The 18217-nt window shown below is 43.6% G+C and overlaps 1 protein-coding gene across 1 annotated transcript in view; it reads left to right on the top strand.

Annotated features, from left to right (window-relative positions):
• LOC144768890 (cell adhesion molecule CEACAM8-like) overlaps window positions 1–18217 on the top strand; it is a 251593-nt gene that overhangs the window by 221621 nt on the left and 11755 nt on the right. The window contains exon 7 of the mRNA XM_078652904.1: window positions 8767–8798. Within this exon, the coding sequence (XP_078509030.1) occupies window positions 8767–8798 (32 nt within the window). The remainder of the gene's footprint in view (window positions 1–8766; window positions 8799–18217) is intronic.

Below are 18217 nucleotides of genomic sequence, written 5' to 3'. Positions count from 1 at the left end.
TGGTTGTGGGACTTGTAGGTTCATCAAGTACCTGACGAACCCAGAGCCAAAAACTAAGCAGCGACTTGCAATGTATTTTTATCATGTAACGGGTATATAGCAATTATTCTGGGAAAAAGTATACATGGAAAAATCGGTATGAAAAACACCTATGTATTTCTGAAATGGGAACAAAATATAGAGTTAAATACAGTAGATATTTGCACATTGCCTAAATTGGGAATACTCATACTAGCATGAGAATTGTCGGCCATTTTTCAAAATGACACCTTTTTTACACATTGTCTTCCATTTGGAAGGCAGAAATACATTAAAAGTCAATAGGTAATAACAGTTGCTTTACAAATTTGAATTACCCTAAGTCTCCCAATAAAAATGGTACCTCACTTGTGTGGGTAGGCGTAGTGCCCACGACAGGAAATGGCTCAAAACGCAACGTGAACACACCACATTATCTGAATGAAAATGTTCCCTTTTTTTGCAAAGTGCCTAGCTGTTGTTTTTGAACCCTAGCTCTGCCGGCACCTAGGGAAAGCTAGCAAACCGACACATTTTTGAAAATTAGACACCAAGGGGAATCCAGGATGAGTTGACTTTCACCGGCTCTCACCAGGTTCTATTACCCAGAATCCCTTGCAAACCTAAAAAAATGTCAAAAAAACACATTTTCCTCACATTCCTGTGGTGGAAAGTTCTGGAATCTGCGTGGATCCACAAATTTCCACACACCCCACGTTTTCCAAAGTTTTTTAAGAAAAATGGTACCTCAGTTACGTGGGTAGGCCTAGTGCCTGTGACATGAAAGGGCACAAAACGCAACGTGGACACACCACAATTTCACAGTGAAAATTGACCCTTTTTGGAAAAGTGCCTAGCTGTAGTTTTTGAACCCTAGCTCTGCCGGCACCTAGGCAAACCTAGCAAGCCTATACTCTTTTGAAAACTAGACACCCAGGGCAATCCAGGGTGGGGTGACTTGACTGGCTCTCACCAGGTTCAGGTACCCAGAACCTCTTGCAAACCTAAAACATTGTCAAAAAAAACTAAACGTCCTCACATTTCTGTAGTGGAAAGTTCTGGCATCTGCGTGGATCCACAAATTTCCACACAACCCATGTTCCCCAAAGTCTTCCGAGAAAAATGGTACCTCACTTGTGTGGGTAGGCCTAGTGCCCGCGACAGGAAACGGCACAAAACACAACATGGACTCACCACAATTTCAGAGTGAAAATTGACCCTTTTTTGGCAAAGAGCCTAGCTGTAGTTTTTTAACCCTAGCTCCGGCAGGGACCTAGGGAAACCTAGCAAACCTATACATTATTGAAAACTAGACACCCAGGGGATCCAGGATGGGGTGACTTGACTGGCTCTCACCAGGTTCTAATACCCAGAATCCCTTGCAAACCTACAAAATTGTCAAAAAACCCACATTTTCCTCACATTTCTGTGGTGGAAAGTTCTAGAATCTGCGTGGATCCCCAAATTTCCTCCCACCCAGCGTTCCCCCAGGTCTCCCGATAAAAATGGTACCTCACTCACGTGGGTAGGTCAAGAACCCGTTGACAGGCAAGGACCCAAAACCTATTGATGCAACATTAAAATTACCTATCACAAAACAACCTGGTTTTGCAAGGGGGTCCCATGAGTTTTTGGCCCTGGGCTCGGCGGCCATCTAGGAAAACCTACCAAACCCACACATATCTAGAAACTAGACACCCAATGGAGTCCAGCAAGGTGTGGCTTGCGTGAGTCCCCCCATATTCTCCTACCCAGAATCCCCTGCAAACCTCAGATTTTGCTGAAAAAGTCTCTTTTTCTCAAATTTCTGTGTGGGAAAGCTCTGGAATCTGCGTGGATACAAAAATGTCCTCCCACCCAGCGATTCCCCAGGTATGCAGATAAAAATGGTACCTCACTTGTGTGGGTGGGCATAGTGGCTGCAACAGGAAATGGCCCAATTCGTACTGTGGAGACTTCAAAATAACCTATAAGAAAACTACCTGGTTTTGGTGGGGGGGGTGCACCTGAGATTTTGGCCCCGGGCTCGGGGCAATCTTGGGAAAGTACCAAACCCAAACATTTCTGAAAACAAGACACCCAGGGGAATACAATGAGGTATGGCTTGAGTGGATCCCCCAACGTTTTCCTACCCAGAATGCCATGCAAACCTCAAATTTAGTTAAAAAAACACATTTTCCACATATTTTTGTGTAGAATCACTGTGGAGCAGTATTCTAATCCAAACAGGCACAGGGGAAAGTAAAAACTCTTTTCTTTCTTTCCCCCTGTGTCTGTTTTCTCCCCCACCTAACGCCCCTGGAGAAGAACTTACTTGAAAATCGTCCTCTCCCTAGACGTCCTGAAAGAAAATGGCTTCCAGCACGTCGCCAGCTGCATTTGATGAAGTCATCGCTGTGTGCATGCCAAATCCGATGTCATCCTTTCTTTTCTCTTTCTTTTTTCTTTCCTTTCTTCAGTTCCATCCTTCATTTCATTTTTTCTTCCTTCTGTTGTTCCTTCCTGCCTTCCTTCCTTCTTTCTTTATTTATCTTGCTTCTTTTCTTGCCTTTTTATCTTTTCCTTCTTTTTGCCTACTTTCTTTTTCTTTCTTTCTTTCCTTCTTTCTTTCTTTCTTTCTTTCTTTCTTGCAAATTTCTTTCTTTCCTTCCTTCTTTCTTTCCTGCAGTCCTTTCTGCCTTGCAAATGTCTTTCTTTCTTTCTTCTTTGACTTTCTTTTTTCTTTCTTTCTTTTTTGTTTCTCTTTTCTTTCTTTCTTCTTTGACTTTCTTTTTTCTTTCTTTCTTTTTCTTTCTTTCTTTCTCTTTCTTTCTTTCTTTCTTTCTTCCATCCTTCCTTCCTACAGTCCTTTCTGCCTTGTAAATGTCTTTCTTTCTTTCTTTCTTTCTTTCTTTCTTTCTTTCTTTCTCCCGTTCTTTCTCCCTACAGTCCTTTTTGCCTTGCAAATGTCTTTCTTTTTTTCTTTCTTTCTTTTTTTCTTTCTTCCTACCGTACTTTCTGCCTTGCAGATGTCTTTCTTTTTTCTCTTTTTCTTTCTCTCTTTCTTTCTTTCTTTCTTTCTTTCTTTCTTTCTTTCTTTCTTTCTTTCTTTCTTTCTTTCCAGGAAGAGGCCAACAGCCAGTGGAGAGTGATTGGCTTTTTAAGGTCTGTGTTAGTCAAGACCTTTTAATTCTACTATAATTATGTGTATAACATAGTTAATTGGAGGAGTTTTCAGTTAGGCTTCATTCATTAGCCTGCGGTTGTGTCATTCACATTTTTCTTTCACCCTCTCCAGCATGCATGGGGGGAGTACATCGTCCCACTTCAGCCATTGGCTGACTACAGTAGGACTCATGGCATGCTGCCCGTGCACAAGAAACACATCAGCACACAACGTAGTGCCCATTAGTGTCTGGGACTAGTATGATAATGTATGCTTTTTAGTGTGCAAAAAAGCTATTTTTTTGGCGTGATGAGTGCCCGCCAGTTTCCTAAACAATGAGGTTTTGCTTAAACAATGAAAAAGCAAAACAAGAATTGCCAAAAGGCTGGCCGCCAATGCCAGGCCTATTGGCTTTGCCAATGCTTGTCTTTTTCCCCTGTATGTTTTAGAACTTGTCTTCAGTTCCAGTTTTACTCTCTGTGCTTATGGTCCTCTAGAAGCTCCTTGCAGAGCAGCATTGCAAATTACACATGTATTTTATAAAGCTCTCTCTAGGTGGTGCTGTCACACTCAGGACATCAAGCCTTAAAAAGACAAGTGACAAGCTTAGTTCTGTGCCTTGAAGGTCCTCATTCAATAACAGATGTCTTGAAAGTTGTGCTTGTGATCAAACATGCATTGGCACAATAAACAAAGCAAAACACTGTCAGGAAAATAGAAGAATCATTTTTCAACTCTATTTCAATTCCATTTATTTTTTCAAGCTGTGGGAAAAAGCTCTTGGTAGGAGCATTAATTAGTAACATTAGGTTCACTGAATTTATTGCAGTTTAATACCTTCATGAAACACTGAAAAACTGACCAGTGATGCTAGTGTGAGCCCAGGAGGCTTGGAGTCCCCCTGCACCGCATTACCTCCTGGAGGTGTCCCTTACAAAGAGACTGCCACTTCACTACACCATGAGTTGCACTTTTTTGCAACCTTAGATCCACTGAATCCAGATATAATCCTTCATTGAAATTTGCACATGAAGCCGCTGACTGTGGAACATGATGCTAGTGAGATAAATCCATAATCAGGCGAAAATCCCTACATCCACCTAATGGTGCTTCTTCAGTGGTCCTACACATAGGGCAGCAGGAACCAACTGCCTCTGACTGCTGGCTGCTGTGACCTAGCAGGAGCCTACCACCACCTGGGCGGACACTTTAAAAGATCTCCGCCTCTTCTGGGATGGAGACTCTGTCCTTCCCTGGTAAGGATGACACTGGGTGTAATGGTTTGCAGCACTGTGCCATTGGTGGCAGGCCTGGGATGCCTCCGGGACCCTGTTCTTGCGCGCAGTGCCTTGAGGGTCAGTGACACAGACCCTCAAGTCAACAGCTCAACCCAAGTCCAAATAAGCAGATCACAGCATGGACACCAGACCGTCCCACCATCAATGGTCAGGAGAACACGGTACCAGTCACAACAGATGTCGTCTCAGAGTTCAAAGTCAGGCAGAAGACCTTGCTAGGCTGCAACAGTGACCTCCACAGAAGGCCTCCTCTAAGGATATTCATTCACAAGAGTGGTGGAGGACACCTAGATTCCTTCTGCTGTAAGGGGTAGAGGACAACCCCTGTTGGGAGGCTGACTGACTGTCTATGTACCTCTCTAGAAACTCTTTGCCTGGTTCCTCATGCATTTCAGTCTTCACCTGTACAACTGGTAATCTCCAATGACAGTGGTTTCTGTGCACCCTATGCTCCTGCCACTACTACTATCCCCTTTTAAATGCTTCCGGTTACTCCACCCATGAGTTCCCTTTTACTACACTCAATGATAGGAGTTGGTTTTCTTGTTTCTAATCTGTGGAATGAGGCCAAAGGGCAGCAGGTAGTTCCTTGTCTTCACTAGGATGGGTACCACATGGAGCAACCGATGGTGGTGGCATAGGTGAGCAGTCAAGCAGTCCCACACATGGGTATGTTCAGTGCAGCGCTCTCCAGAATCAGTATTGTTCACCTCGCATTAATGCAAAAAGAACCTCCACCTGTGGTCTATCCATCCTAAACCTGTGCAACAACATCACTTCGAACAAGAATCAATCCTGTAAAAGGAGAGTCACAGGGACAAACATCTTGAACTATGTAGCAATTACATCCATCCAAGAATCAGTCCTGTGCTGCGTAACAACTACATCTATCTAAGAATCAGTCCTGTATAAGGAGGGTCAGAGCTGTTGTTGTCCCTGCCGTGGTGGATGCTGGTTTGTGCTGTGGTTCTTGTTGTTCGTATAGCAGTAGTTGCTACTCCTGTGCCTGCTGTGCTTCCAGCTGTTGTTGCTGGTGTTGTCCCTGCTGTGATGGCAGCCGTGGTTGGTGCTGTGGTTCTTGTTCTTTGCACAGCAGTAGTAGCTGCTCCTGTACCTGATGTGCTTCCAGCTGTTGTTGCTGTTGGTGACCCTGCTGTGTTTACAGCTGTAGTTGTCCCTGCTGTGGTGGCAGCCGTGGTTGGTGCTGTGGTCCCAGCAGCACTGGTAGATGTGGTTTCAGCTGTAGTGCCTGCTGTGGATGTACATCAATGTCACATGGAGTGCAGATGGCAGCATTTCTGTCCAGCACACTCTGTAGTCCAATCACAGAGAGGGACTCATTTGTTACTCACACAAAACGTATCACTGCTCACACCAGCACTGAATGCCCCTTTCTCTGGTTTCCTTTTGGTAAACACATCTAGTTGTTCAGAGATCTAAAGTTTCCTCTAGCCAGGGACACATAGGAAACCTGCCACAGCTTAGGATGGGAAACATCCATAACAACGCAGGCATTACCCGGCACTGCTATTACAACGCTGCTATTACAAGGCAAGTCAATCAATCAATCATTCAGCAAATTTGTAGAGCGCGCTACTCACCTGCTAGGGTCTCAAGGCGCTTGGAGGGGGGGGGGGGGGGGGGGGGGATCGCTACTGCCCGAAAACAGCCAGGTCTTAAGTTGCTTTCTGAAGGAGAGATGGTCCTGGGTCATCTGAAAGTGGGTGGGGAGGGAGTTCCATGTCTTGGCCGCCAGGTAGGAGAAGGATCTTCCTCCGGCGGTGGATTTGCGGATTCGTGGGACGGAGGCGAGGGCGAGGCTGGCGATCGGAGCTGGCGGGTGGGTGTGTAGAATGTGAGGCGGCTGTTGAGGTATTTCGGGTCCATGTCGTGGAGAGCCTTGTGTGCGTGGGTGAGGAGTCTGAACGTGATCCTCTTGGTGACGGGGAGCCAGTGCACTGCTTTCATATGGGCAGAGATGTGGCTGTGGCGCGGGATGTCCAGGATGAGTCATGCAGAAGCGTTCTGTATGCGCTGGAGTCTTTTCTGGAGTTTGGCTGTGGTTCCAGCGTAGAGGGTGTTCCCGTAGTCCAGACGGCTGGTGACAAGGGCCTGGGGAACCGTCTTCCTGGTTTCGGTGGGGATCCACCAGAAGATCTTTCAGAGCATGCGCAGGGTGTTGAAGTAGGAAGACGAGACGGCGTTGACTTGCTTGGTCATCGTGAGGGAGGAGTCCAGGATGAATCCCAGGTTGCGTGCATGGTCCGTTGGCTTGGGTGCGGTGCCCAGTGCAGGGGGCCACCAGGAGTCATCCCACGCGGAAGGGAATGGTCCGAGGATGAAGACTTCCGTCTTGTCTGAGTTCAGTTTCAGACGGCTGATCTTCATCCATTCCGCGGCGTCTTTCATTCCTTCCTGGAGGCTGGCTTTGGTGGTGGCGGGGTCGTTGGTGAGGGACAACAACTTGCGCTGGAGGGCGCTGTAGGATAGGGAATAGTTACATTTTCTATCCAACACCTTCCCTACTGTCAACGTGGGCTGGAGTTGGAATAGAAAATTAAACTATTCCACTATCCAGCGCCCCCCAACGCAAGTCGTTGTAACGGCTTGCGTTGTAAAAACTGCGTTGTAATGGCATGCGGGGTAAAAGCCTGTGTTGTAATGCCGTACAACATTTAGGATAGACCATGGGGAGGTTGTTCCATCACATGGATGGGACTGCAGCGAGGAGTATAGAGCTAAGATTGATGAAGATTACCAGGGAGTGATCCAAGACATCAGACTTCTTCTGTGTAGCGGCTTGTTATGTCCTGCATGCTGGCAGTAAACTAGACCATCAAGCAGACCCTGGGCCTGATTTAGAGTCTGGTGGACGGGGACTCCATCACAATCAACACAGATATCCCTCCAGCGTTGCCACAAGTTCCATAGGATATAAGGTATTAGTAATAGGGCGGATGGCATAATCCCCCACCTTTGAGATGGATTAGCTTGTCCACTAAACTCTAATTCAGGCCCTAAGGGCCAGATGTAGGTCGGTCGGTAACGGCCGAAAATCGGTATTTTCGGCCGTTACCGAGCGGTATTCATGATTTGGTATGTAGGGGCACTTTTTTACAGAATCGGTAAATTTACCGATTCGGTAAATTTACCGATTCTGTAAAATACCGAATCGGTATTTTTACCGATTCGGTAAATCTGAGATGTAGGTGGGACTCTTCTGAGTCCCACAAGCCTTACCGAATCGGTATTTTACCATCAAATCCAATTTGATGGTAAAATACCGATTCCGGTGTGCATGCACATGTGTGCATGCACACCTATGCCATATGACAGGCAGACCTGCCCTTAGGGCATGTATGCCTGCCACATGGCACCCGAGCCTATTTTGGGGGGGTCAGAGGGTGTCAAAGTGACACCCCCTGCACCCTTGTGAAAATCGGTATTTACCGATTCGGTAAATACCGAATCGGTAATGCCCATTCATTCCTATGGGCTTTGAAGCCCATAGGAATGAATGGGCATTACTGATTCGGTATTTACCGAATCGGTAAATACCGAATTGTTCCGATTCGGTATTCCAGCACATCTGGAATACCTACATCTCCACCCCTCTGATTTACCGATTCTTAATTACCGAATCGGTAAAATTCGGTAATTAAGAATCGGTAAATTATTTCTACCTACATCTGGCCCCTGGTCCCTAGAGTATGGATCACAGAGCCTGTATCCACAAACACCTCCCCTTCAGGGAAATATGAGGGATCAGTTGTCATCTGGTACAAAAAACAAGAATATCCCAAGAGGTTTAACAGCAGCTCTTGGCTTTGGTCTCCATTTCTCATGTCTACAGTTGCCATTTTGATCCTTACCCAAGATACAGGTTTCCATTTTCAGCTTTTCATACAAGAACCCTACTTGGTCTGTGAGGTGGAGCCATAGATTGCTTTTCTTCAGCTCTTTGGCTGGCACACTTTCTAACAGTGATTGCAGCAGGATAGGCCAGGACTTTAAACATGATGTCCTGCCATCAAGGAGCAAGAAGGCAGCCCAAGTCCTTCAGTCTGTCCCACCACCCAGTCCGGCGACACAGAGCAGCTCCTAGAAAGTCTAAGCAAAAGGACTTCTCTTCAGGCATGTGGCTTGAGAGGGGGATAGAATTTTCTGAAAAGCTCAAGAGAGTTGGAGCTCTGAGGCCCTCAGGTCATTGATTCAGATGATTACACGGAATGTTGCAGCTAAGTAAACAGATATATTTTATGGAGACCTACATGGCGTTATTTTAATGATCCTTTCTTTTTTCAGATGGGGCAGAAACCAACGCTACCTCCAGAGGGGTGAGACATGTTTTTGGTCCATTTCATATGAGTTCATTTATTCTGTTTTGTGCCTATTTTGATCAAGCTTTCTTGCTGTCTTTTCCATCATCACTTATTATTTGTCTCTTGAGGTTTAGTCTTGTCTTGTTAGTGGCTTGAAGGTAGAACCTTTTTTATGCCAGTGGTCATTTTATAAAAAATAAAAAATATGTAAGAACTAAATTCAACTAAAGACTTATTTTATTCTCTCCAGTTCTACATTCCCTTGTCTTTCTTCTTTTATCGCTACCTTCTTTCTGTCTTCCTTTCCCTGCCTCACACTTCTTTTCCTTAACTTCCCGCTTTCATTCTTACTTTTTTCTCTTTAGGCACTCTACCTACATTTTCCTCCTTATATCTCTCCTTTCATCTCTTATCTCATACCTCTCCCATCACATTTTCCCTCATTGCCCTTACTCAACTTCCCGTAATTGTTCTCCCATCATCTGTTTGCTCATTACTTTTCCTTCTTCCAATCTTTACCTACTCTCCCTTCATCTCACCTCATATTCTCTCCTTTAATCTTGGTTCCTCTCCCTCTAATCAACTGCATCTCGCCCTTCACTGCTCTCCATTTAGCTCTAACCTATTTATTTTCCCGTCATATCTTTCTTTGTTGTTCCCTTCAATGTTTCCTCTTGCTGCTCTTCCTTCATAGCCCCACATTTCACTCCTTTAATCTCTCTTGCAGTTACCCTTTCACCCGTCCCCTCATGCCCCCCTTATATCTCACCTCTCTGCCCTCCCTTCATATCTTCCTTAGTTGCACCTCTCCCATAAACACCTTTTTTCATTGCTCCATTTCGTCTGCTTTCTTTAAACGAATCTTTTCATCTTTACCTTACCTCTTCTCTCTTTTTATCTCCACTTTCTTCCCATTTTACCATTCCTCCCTCATTCTTCCCTTACTAACTTCCCCTGTTATTCTTACCTTTTCTTCCACTTAGGTACTTTGCTTTCCTTTTTCTCCTCTGTGCGCTCCCTTCATCTTTCTTCTCATTGTTGAGTTTTCCCTTCATATATTCCCTCATGACAATTCTTCAATTTCTCCCAATTGCTCTCCACTCTTTTTCCTTTATGCCCCCCATTTTTCTCCCTCCCAAGTTCCCTCATTTCTTTTTTTAATCTTTCCCCATCCTTGCTGTCCATTTGTCTCTCCCCACATTTCTGTCCATTTTTCTCCCCACATCGCCCAATTTATCTCTCATCTAATTGCTCTCATTTCTTCTCTCCATTCATTTGAACTAATTTGATATCTTTATTTTAAATGTAGAAGAAAAGAAAAAAATGCTACAGCACTATTATCTTCAGTTTGACATAAATCTTTAACTAATTTATATATATTGACAAAAAATGACAATTATTTTTCTGTAGCTTAAATTGAAAAATATATTTGGGCATACTCTTTCATCGATAGGTGCATGTTCCTCCCTAAACCCCTCCCTGACCGTCCTTATACCCTCCTTATACCCCACTTTAGTCACAGAACCCCTCTGGACCTCTTCCCTCAAAACAAACATACTCAACTCTGCCGAAAACCTCAGCCGCAAAGTCTAGAACTTCTATAACTGGCTCTCTGCCACCATAGATACCATCGCCTCTATGAAGGACAACCCCTGCAACAGTCCCACAAAGCATGCCAGCTGGTTCGCACCCGATCTACAGACACTGAAATACGACTGCAAGAAACTGAGAGATGCTGGTGCACCAACAAGAACCCCTCTGATCTCAGCTCATTCAGAACCGCCCTCAGCAAATACCACCACCACCTCGGGGAGACCAAGAGTAACGTCCTCACCAACCGCATCCGGGCAAGTGCAAACCACGCAAAGGTGCTCTTCACCATCATCAGAGATTTCTCCTGGCCAGCTACCATCAAAAACTCAAATCACCCCGCCTAAGCCCTCTGCAACACCCTAGTAGACTGCTTCCACCAGAAGACCACAGACATCTACAGCAACTTTGACCCTCAGCCCACTGACTTCAAACACCTCTGCTCTCCTACCAATGCTGTAGTGTAGTTCCTATTTTCCCAATAGGCTCTGCGCATTGGAATAGTACCTACAGCAGTAAAGGCCTAGGCCAGACGTTAACTAGGTCTACTACTGTCGATACTAGACTTAATTTTTGGGTTTGCCAGCTAAGCTCAGAGTTCGCTAGAAACTTTCTCGAATGTTCAAGGAAGGATTAACTCCCCTGATTAGACAAGAAGGGATTTAGTTTCTGACAACCATAGAACATGACAACTTTGCTCTCCCCTAATCAAGAGTCAATCTCAAGAGTCGTGTGAGCACAAGGCAATTATTTTACTCAGTCAGTACGTGCATTCTTAGTCTCATCAGAATGTAGAGAAAAGGAAGAGACGGGCGTGTTCAATAAAAAGATGTTATTTATTGATCAGTCTCTTTTCTCGTACAAGAGAAATGGATCGATATTATTGCGATACTTATAGTTAAGTAAAGTGCATACATTAGAAGCAATAGTATAAAATAATACTGTAAAAACATTGATATGGTTTCTGAGCCATATGATGTTTAAAATGATTAAAATATATTTACATACACATATACATTTGACTAAACGTGCTCAACTGGTGTTTCTAAATACGCCTACCCCGTGTACCTGACCTAAGTCTAATGCGTGGGCGGGAATAGAAAGTTACAGTTTAAGTTAAGTTTGTTTTTGCCAAGTGAATAACTAAAGAATTCTCTAGGAGGGGTTATTCAGTTCTGTACCTGGAATTTAGGATGAATGAGGAATGGTATCTCTTTCTCTGCTCTCGATATTCCAGGCTGCCTGCGAGGGCTACCCGGAAGCGCCGGTGCTGGGTCTCTCGGCTTGAGATAGCAGCGCGTCTCTCAGCGCGTCAGGAAGGCGGGGCTGCTGCCTGCGGGGTCTGCTTCTGCTCTCGGCTTCGGCAAGTATGGCTGCTCCGTCTTGTCACCACGCGTGTGTTTTGCATAGGGCAAGATCGGCAATATTTATACCTTAAAGGTGCCGGGATTGACGTAAGGATGGACATAGGTACGTCAATAAAGATGTCATACGACTTGCTCGTTAGCACATTCTTTACTAAAGTTCTCTGTGAAATCAAAACAATGGCCGCACGGATTATCCAGGTTGTCATAGGTTTGATTTGTTATGAGAACGTCGTATGCCTTATCAGGGGCTGGAGGAATATTGCTTGTCTAATTAGATCTCAAGCGTTATGACCTAATCAGATAACACGTTCCTGTGCCGTAGTGTGACTGCGTCAGATAACGGTATCTGCATCATGGGGAATTTCTTGCCTCATGGGCTGACTGTTAGTTAACTAGCTAGGTAGTTTAACCAGAATAGGGTCAGGAATAGGGGGATCGATTCAGAACCTATAGAAATACACGACACCCACTCCACGCTAACTATGGTCATATCTACTAATCTATGCATAGTATAACATAGTACAACATACTATAGAGTATAGTGTATACCTTACCACCCCAAAATACATAAATGCATTTTGAAATTTTCAAATATACTGAAAAATTGCAGTCATATATATCGTATGCACTTAAGCTATGAATCAAATGCAAAAGTAAACACGCATTGTTATGCATTATTGTTTGTTGGTATATGAGGAATACACATGAAATGGCTCTTAATATGGCTATACAGAAAAAAAGTCGAAACCATTTCATCACATAAAATATATAGTGAACATACCAGTGGGCAGCTAAAGTCTATATAAAGTCTATAAAGAATCTAAAAAAAATAGAAATCTTAGTTCTCTAGGAATAGTTTCTTACTTTAAGCAGAAGATCAGTGTCCCGGGAAAAAATATATAGAAGAATATTTTAGGGGCTTGCTGAAAAAAGTTGCTGTCCGTGAACTGGATTGTAATTGTTCATGTGACTTTATTATTAAAGTTGAAGGCCGAATTCAGGGAACGCCGCGTGCGAGTTTACTCAAAAGTCTCTATTTCTGTTCCGGAGAGAACATCATATCATTCAGGCTTTCGAAAAAACTGTCAACAGCTTCATGGGAAAGTTCCACTAAGTCGGAAATAGGGGTAACCATGCATTCGTGCGCATGATTGTCTCCATTGACATTCTGATTTGCATTGCTGACAGAAGGTCGTACCTGTTCGATGCTGCTTTCATCTTGAACTTCACTACTCTTCAATCGCAGTGGTGAAGATTCCAGGAATGCCGTCATCAGAATTGGCAGCCTTTGAGGGCAGCACAGTGCGTGAACCTTGGTAGGAACCAACAGTGTATCTGCATCCACTGGCGCATCCGATTGTAGCGTCAGACAGGTGTCTAACACGCATTCTTCTCCGCATAGCAGACACCTTAGTACAGGTAAAACACACCTTTGCCACATTGGTCGAAATGATAGAAACCAAGTCATGTTTAGGTCTCTAAGCCGGGAGAGTCCCAGGATTTTTGATATCCGGTCCCGGTATCCAATGGCTAGGATCGTATCTTCCATTGTCGCGAGAGTTTGATCTGTGACATGGGTTGCCATAACGAAAAATAAGGACCAGGAATAGGATTCCTGCAATTAGTCCTAGGATCAGGGGAAGTCCGCCAAAAATCGAATGGACGAAGTCTGGAAAAATACCCAGTATGGCTTTGAATGGTGTTAATGCCATCGAAAATACTGTCTTAAATACCTTTGAGACCCCTGTGGTATCAGAAATATTTAAGATTTCGCTCAGGATTTCCGCGAAATGTACGGGGGAATTGGTTGATAATAATGTATGTATCTCTGCAGTCGTCCTTGCGACTTGTAGATCATACGTTTCTTTAGATGACGTGAGCCTTGTAGGCGTCTGAAGAAGCACTGTTTTCATTCTGCTTAAAGTGTCTATTCGAATAGAAGTAATTTTCAAACTGGGCCATGCCCTCGCCTCCCTGTCTGGAAAGGAGCTGGGGAACAAAGAACGTCCACAGCACTTGACCTTCGCCGTCGTAGTGACGAGATAAGGAGTCCCGGGCATAAGACTGCAGCATCTGCGGTCTACAATAAGAATGTAACTCCCATTATAGAGTCTTTGAAAGAATGGTTCTATTTCAGTTGCAGGTGCGCCTTGCTGGTGACATGAAAGGTTGTATGAATTCCCTTCACAGGCTCCGTGCAAACTAATACCGTTACACAGAAGCGTGCCGCTTAGTGACATAGCACAATTGTTGCCACTAAGAAACACTTTCTGTCCTTTGTTACTGACACATGCATGTGAATAGGGCAGGTTCCAAGTTGTTTTAAGGTACCCTTTTCCCAATTTCTCGTACATGCCAGCCTGTATATATTTTTGGCAGTATTGAAACCTGAAGGTTGAGATTGGAATATTTATGATTCCGTGTATTATCCATTCACTGACAGGTCGTTCTGACATTGTCATTGGTAATCTTTCTAGTTTTTCAATGCTCAAGATTGTATAATCAGCACCCTTCTGCGCCATACCGATTTGTCTATCAGTAAGGTTAAAGATTTGGAATAGTGACGTTGTGTTGATTAAACGCCAAGGCACATAGCCTGAACGCAGATTTTGTAACGTCCAACCAAGCTGTACAATAGAACGCAATTGTGACTGACCATGTTGTAATAATAGTAAGTCTTGCGATAATATATCGATTGCTGAAGACACAATGCTGTCCAATGAAAAAATTCTGGAGGACAGAGTCATTAACCCATTGTCCACTACAGAAAGTGATTTTTCCAAATTAATACGGTCAATTTCCCGTATTCTTTCTGCTGTCTCAATTTGAGTAACCTTCCAGGCCTCATTGTATGCTGCATATACAGAGGCTGCTATGAAACGCTTATGACGCTGTTTGCGTGGTCCCAGTATGAAATCACGCAAGTCAGCACCATCAGTAAGTAAAGTTAGGTGTTGCTTAATTTCAGGCAGTGTGGAAGTTTGAAGCCATTGAAGGCATAATTTGCCCACACTGTATGTTGTTATTATCCCTGGGTGATGTCTTTGAGGATATCTAGGGTCTGGCCTGGTCATTTTGAAACCCTGTGTTTTATTCAGGAATCTATCTTGACAGTTATTTGTATCTGTGGGCCAGATCAACCATTGTTTCCAATCAGGATGTGTTTGGTTTTGGTTAAGTATATGGTTTATGTCTATTTCTTCATCTGTATCAGAGTTATTGCTAAACATTGTTGGCTTTGGAATAGACAGGTTATTTAAATCTTTGATTTTTGCTAGGCCAAGACAGGTGGTTTGTTGGACGGTGTCATTTAAAAATATCATTTGTTCTGGGATCATGCAGGCTCTAAACAAAGCTTCTAAGCCCTGTACTTGCCATTCTTTTGTCCCCAAACACTTTTCAAATCAACATGTTTGTCCCAATAATCAAATCCAAAAGTATTCATTTTTTCAAAGAAAGAATCTGAATATATCAATTTTGTGTTGGTTATCATGGTTTTCATCCCTGTCTTGTTTGACAATTTGTAATAAAATGTTTCAGCATTAGTTATGTTAAAACCTGAAAAATATGAATATTTGTCATATACGGTTCTAGAGCTCCCTTTTGGAGGTGTAGCACAATGTTCCCATTGATTATAACTTAAAACATTTCTAGGTTGTGCAGATTTATGCAAGAAATGGTTACCATAATGGTTATAGCAGTACATGCTGTCATAATTTGTAGAACCCTGCAAATAATCATGTTTTGTAATTTTAGCAGACATTACTAAGTCAGACATCATATTGTTAATACTTTCAAAGTCCCAATCATCAGCAAATGAGTTTGGTTTTGCAAAGTCACTCAAAGAGATCTTGATTTGGTGTGGATATTTCAGGATCTCGACCGGACCATAAATTTCATAGTCAGTGTTGTCCCAGGCTACCCCACCAGGTATTGGAATTGCTGTGAAGTTGGCTGAAGAAAGTTCTGAAGAAAGTTCTCGTTTCTCGACGTGTGAAGATGTGTGTGGTTTGAGGACCAAGTTGATGTTCTGACTTGCTGTGTCCATTTTAGCATATTTTCCCTCAATGAAGCGTCCCAAGGTAAATACCATGATGAGCCAAAGTATGAGGATAAATGCACCAAAACCCACCCAAAATTCAATCCATGGAGAAATCAGATATGTTTCTTTTAGTTGTTTCAAAAGTTCCTTTGCTTTGTCTTTAAAGGATTTTGGTGATGGCTGTGTCTTTTGTTCACTGAAGCCGTCCGAGGAATCATCGAAGTTGATGAAGTAACCGGATGCAGTTCTATCAATTGTTCCAATTGGTTCAGGATTTTTGTTTCTTGCATTTTCACTTGGTACTTCAGTATAGATTGGTGTGTCTCTGCTAAATGTTTTTATTTGGGTTTTCAGAGGTCTTAGTTCTATTGCATTGTTGCATAGTCCTTGTTGTTCTTCTGTAGGCGTTTCGAATGTGATGAGCCTCTTTGTTAGGACCTCTGTACTGGTAGCAAACCTTGGTGTTCTGCTACTTATTGGGAGTCCACTTGGCCTACTGTTTGTTATCGGCCACATGTTGTGGTTTTACCAGGTCGATGGATACAACTCGGTTCTCCTTTTTTCCAGCAAGTGGCGGTAGTACAACTGATCTTGTCCCGTTGACAGACAAGACAGGAACTGCTTTTCTGTAAGAAGGCCCAAATTCCTTCTTTACCGCGATCTTTTCCCTGACTAGATCCCCGACTTTTGGAATCCAGACAGGTCTTGCTGGGACAGGTGGTGAATCTTCAGTGGTTGTTGGCTGTTGTTTCAACTGTATGTTGCTCAGGTCTTTTCTTGTTTTGTTTAAGTCCTGCAAAATAGCCAAACGGTCTTTGACATCAAAGGTTTTTTCTGTTACCACTGAAGTCTGACTATCAAGGTCAGAGATCAACATCCTAGTTCCGAATAATAATTCGTACGGACTGAATCCCTTCAGAGAATTTCTTGGCAAGTTATTTAGACTACGTTGGACACTTATTAGATGTTTGACCCACCCAGCTCCCGAACCTAATACCTTTGCCGTTATAGATTGCTTTATGTCACGGTTTTTTCTTTCAACAATTCCGTTCCCCTCAGGGTGAAATGGACAAGAGTACCGCAATTGCACGCCCATGCTGACCATGGCCTCCTTATAAGCCCGAGAGCTAAAAGCAGGACCATTGTCCGAATGCAGAATGCCAATTGCGTATGTGCCGATAAAGACCCGCAAATCTTTTATAACAGTTCTGGCGTCAGCCGTTCGCTGGGGCCACATCCATATGAATCTCGTGCATGAGTCCACTGCGACCAAGATATATTTATAGTTACCGTCCCTTTGTAAGGGACCGCAGTGGTCTAGATAAACACAGGCTAATGGTTTATCCGAGATTAGAAGGGGCGTCTGTGCTGGACGTCTCACAGTTGATACTTTCATTTTTTGACATATTTCACATGCTAGAACATAGTTCCTTGTTTGTCTTCTCATTTGCGGCCACCAGTATCTCTGTTTTAATAATGATACTGTGGCTGAGACGCCAGCATGGGTAGAAGCAAGCCCTTCGTGTGCCGCTATTATTAGTCCTAATCTGTGTTCCATGTTTGGAATTGCCCTATCCCCCACTCCAGGGATTTGAGCAAAAGGAACATTCTTTTCATCTGTTATGTATGAGTACTTTAATGGAAAGCCTTTAGGGAGTGGTTCTATCGAATCCTTTTCAGAAGCGCTGACAGCTTGTAATATTTCGCTGTCTATTTTTGTTTTTGACCGGGTGATGGCAGCTACGGAAGCCGTTTGCACAGCTGCCTTCGCGGCCTCATCAGCCAATGAATTCCCTGCAACGTGAACGCCATCACGTTGATGACTCAGTGTATGTATCACGTGAGTCTTTGGTAGTTCTTTTTGTAAAAGAGCTACTTGTTCCCATAGCATTTTATGCTTGATTGTGCCTCCTTTCGCATCCTTGAAACCATTTTGAAGCCAGATCTGCAAGTATTCATTATAAGATTGAACGCAATAATACGAATCGCACACTATGAGTGTGGGGAATTCTCGATCGGTATTTTCAAGCGCCATCTTGAATGCTAGTAATTCAGCTCGCTGAGCTGTGCAATCTACTAGAGATTGGGTCTTAGTTAGGGTTGGTTTAAATTTCCCTTCGTGCCAACGACCTTTAACAATCGCGCACGCAGCACTGTAAGCTTGTTTACCCCCTACTGCGGGTTGTGCTGATCCGTCTGTATATATTATACAGCCGTATTGGTCTAGAGGCAGAATTTCGGTTGGCAGAGGACATTCGAATTCATATTGTAGAAATTCTTGTGTTTTTAAGTAAGGATCAAATTCGTACACCACGTCTGTTGCAGCAAGAGAGTTAGCCCATTGTATCCATCTCGGATGGAGTGCTTTCGCATTTGGAATGCTTGCCTTTGTTACTGCCTCTAAGGCTGGTATTGGTGTCACGATTATTATTCGT

This window comes from Lissotriton helveticus, chromosome 7 (assembly GCF_964261635.1).
Source record: "Lissotriton helveticus chromosome 7, aLisHel1.1, whole genome shotgun sequence".
Taxonomy (NCBI): domain Eukaryota; kingdom Metazoa; phylum Chordata; class Amphibia; order Caudata; family Salamandridae; genus Lissotriton; species Lissotriton helveticus.
The sequence above is the reverse complement of the archived record's forward strand: the minus strand, read 5'-3'. Positions and strand labels throughout refer to the sequence as shown.